This window comes from Mandrillus leucophaeus, unplaced genomic scaffold (assembly GCF_000951045.1).
Source record: "Mandrillus leucophaeus isolate KB7577 unplaced genomic scaffold, Mleu.le_1.0 Scaffold1402, whole genome shotgun sequence".
NCBI classification, from domain to species: Eukaryota; Metazoa; Chordata; class Mammalia; order Primates; family Cercopithecidae; genus Mandrillus; species Mandrillus leucophaeus.
In genome coordinates, this window is record NW_012101369.1 from 17,941 (window position 1) to 20,780 (window position 2,840).

The 2,840-nt window shown below is 52.0% G+C and overlaps 1 protein-coding gene across 1 annotated transcript in view; it reads left to right on the forward strand.

Annotated features, from left to right (window-relative positions):
* LOC105535022 (pre-mRNA-processing factor 6) overlaps positions 1 to 2,840 on the forward strand; it is a gene marked incomplete at its 5' end in the record, with an annotated part of 44,773 nt that overhangs the window by 17,783 nt on the left and 24,150 nt on the right. Inside the window, 2 exons of the mRNA XM_011973976.1 lie at positions 979 to 1,097; positions 2,354 to 2,572. Coding sequence (XP_011829366.1) covers positions 979 to 1,097; positions 2,354 to 2,572 — 338 coding nt within the window. The remainder of the gene's footprint in view (positions 1 to 978; positions 1,098 to 2,353; positions 2,573 to 2,840) is intronic.

Here is a 2,840-nt window from a genome sequence, read left to right on the forward strand (position 1 = left end):
ACAGAGGTTGCAGTGAGCCGAGATCATGCCACTGCACTCCAGCCTGGTGACAGAGCGAGACTCTGTCTCAGAAAAAAAAAAAGAGGTATTTCAGACACTGGCATTTTTTTCCCCTAAATATCTGAAGTGAATTACGTAGATCTTAAGTGTGCAGTTTGATGTCTTCACAAGTGCATACACTCATATAACCCACACTCGGTCAAGGCATAGAGCATTTCCAGGGTGGGCGCCGTGGCTCCACCCGTAATCCCAGCACTTTGGGAGGCTGAGGCAGGTGGATCACTTGACATCAGGAGTTTGAGACCAGCCTGGCCAATATGGTGAAACCCCATCTCCACTAAATATACAAAAATTAGCCGGCCGTGGTGGTGCACACCTATAGTCCCAGCTGTTTGGGAGGCTGAGACAGGAGAATCACTTGAACCCAGGAAGCAGAGGTTGCAGTGAGCTGAGATCGTGCCATTGCACTCCAGCCTGGGCAATAGAATGAGACTGTGTCTCAAAACAAAAACAAAAACATTTCCATCCCCCAAGAAAGTCCCCTGGTGCCTCTCAGTCAGTGCACTGTCCCCAGTCGTTGGCAGTCATGCTTCTGACTTATTTTACCAAGATGAGTTTTGCCTGTTTTCAACGTCACATAAAGGGAGTCGTACAGTCTAAACTCTTTTGGGACTGGTTTCTTTTGTTGTTCAGCATGTTTTTGAGGTTCATTCCCGTCGTTGCTGGTTTCCTGAGTCCTGTTGATGTGACCCCGGCAGTCTTCAGTCACTTCCTTGCTTTCTGCTACCACAAGATGCTCTGTTTGTCCTTGTTTGTGTCTGCCCCAGAACTGAAGGAAGCCACTTAAAGGGCAGGTGTGTGGTCCCTGACTGTCACCGGGGAAGTCCATCTCACCCTGACCAGCAGCATGCTCACCACATGAGCCTCCTGCTTTTGTCTCCTTTTCTGTAACGTGGTTTCTCCTTTGACCTTTCCTAGCCCTCGAGCATGTTCCAAACTCGGTTCGCTTGTGGAAAGCAGCTGTTGAGCTGGAAGAGCCTGAAGATGCCAGAATCATGCTGAGTCGGGCTGTGGAGTGCTGCCCCACCAGTGTGGAGGTGAGTCTGGCGGACTCAGGGCCACCAGAGCCCAGAGTGGCCAAGGCCCGAGCCCAGGTTCTGTGTCTGGAAGTGATGATGTAAGTGGAGCATTGAGCTCACTCAGGCTGCGCTTTCTGGGAGCAGAAGGCCGTACGGAGCCCCAGGATACCGTTCTGTACACAGCTGCTAGGCAGGGTGGTGAGAGGCTTCAGCTAGTTTTGCTGTTAATGGAAGTGCAGAGAGAATCTTAGCTCGTACCTGACCACTGCAGAAAGTGCTCTCAGGCGCCATTTCCTCTCATTCAGCCCAGAGTTTGTCATGGGAGCCGAAGGTGGGAGGGTGATAGAAAACACTGCTTTCTGCCAGCCCCGCGTGACTGCTCTTTGCCTCCAAGCTAAGCGGGATTTCTTTGGTTTTAGGCATTCCAGTTCACAGCATTCTGTGCAGTGATTTTTAGTCTTGGTTTTGTGATACCTAGTATGTCTTCAATTATCCTAAGGGGTATTGTGAAATTCTCCAAACAACATTAATCTTGTTTTATTTACATAAAAATGAATAAAGCCCATACACATCTTAGGGATGGAGTGCTGCAGAGCCAAGAGTCTGGGAACTCCAGGAGGCTGAACACCCTTCCGTGTGTTTAGCCCATGAGGGCAGTAGCCTCATCCTGCCCATCTGTGCCAGCCCCTGGTATCAGGTCTGGCGCTCTGTGTGCCTGGAGGCAGTGTTTGTTTGTGGAGGCATGTTTGTGGAGGCATGTTTGTGGAGGCATGTTTGTGGAGGCAGTGTTTGTTTGTGGAGGCAGTGTTTGTGGAGGCATGTTTGTGGAGGCAGTGTTTGTGGTGTTTGTTTGTGGAGGCGTGTTTGTTTGTGGAGGCGTGTTTGTTTGTGGAGGCAGTGTTTGTGGAGGCAGTGTTTGTGGAGGCAGTGTTTGTGGAGGCGTGTTTGTTTGTGGAGGCAGTGTTTGTGGAGGCAGTGTTTGTTTGTGGAGGCAGTGTTTGTTTGTGGAGATATGTTTGTTGGTTTGTTTGTTTGTGAACATTCCACTGAGAATCTTTTCCTGCTCACCAGAGTCACTAAGTCAGTCAGAAGCATCAGTGAGCAGTTGGTCAGGTGAGAAGTGCTGCTGTGGACGCTTCTCAGGCCGTGTTCAAATGGCTCTCGAGCGCTAAGAAAGAGCGTTGTGGCCGTGCTGCAGGGTGGGTCGCTGTCTGGCCTGCATCTGTCCCCTCAGCACAGTGTCCTCTCCTTTTTCTGGTGTCCTCTCCGCGTAGCTCTGGCTTGCTCTGGCGAGGCTGGAGACCTATGAAAATGCCCGCAAGGTCTTGAACAAGGCGCGAGAGAACATTCCTACAGACCGGCACATCTGGATCACGGCCGCTAAGCTGGAGGAAGCCAATGGGAACACACAGATGGTGGAGAAGATCATTGACCGAGCCATCACCTCGCTGCGGGCCAACGGTGTGGAGATCAACCGCGAGCAGTGGATCCAGGTGGGCCGCAGGCGGGTGTCGTGGTGTCGGCTTTAAGAGTGTACGTGCCCCACGTGGGAGTCCCACGCAGGACTGGGGGCTGCTGAATGGTGCTGGGGAGTCCTGCGCCGAACCGGAAGCAGGCACAGGTGTGGCTGGGCCCTGAGCGACCTGGGCAAGGCCACTGTCACTCTTGATGGATTCAGGCCTTGAGTTCGTCTTGGGGTGAATGCTTCGGAAGCCCTTTCAGTGTGTGCACACCTGACTGCATTTCTTTGCTAGTAGAAAT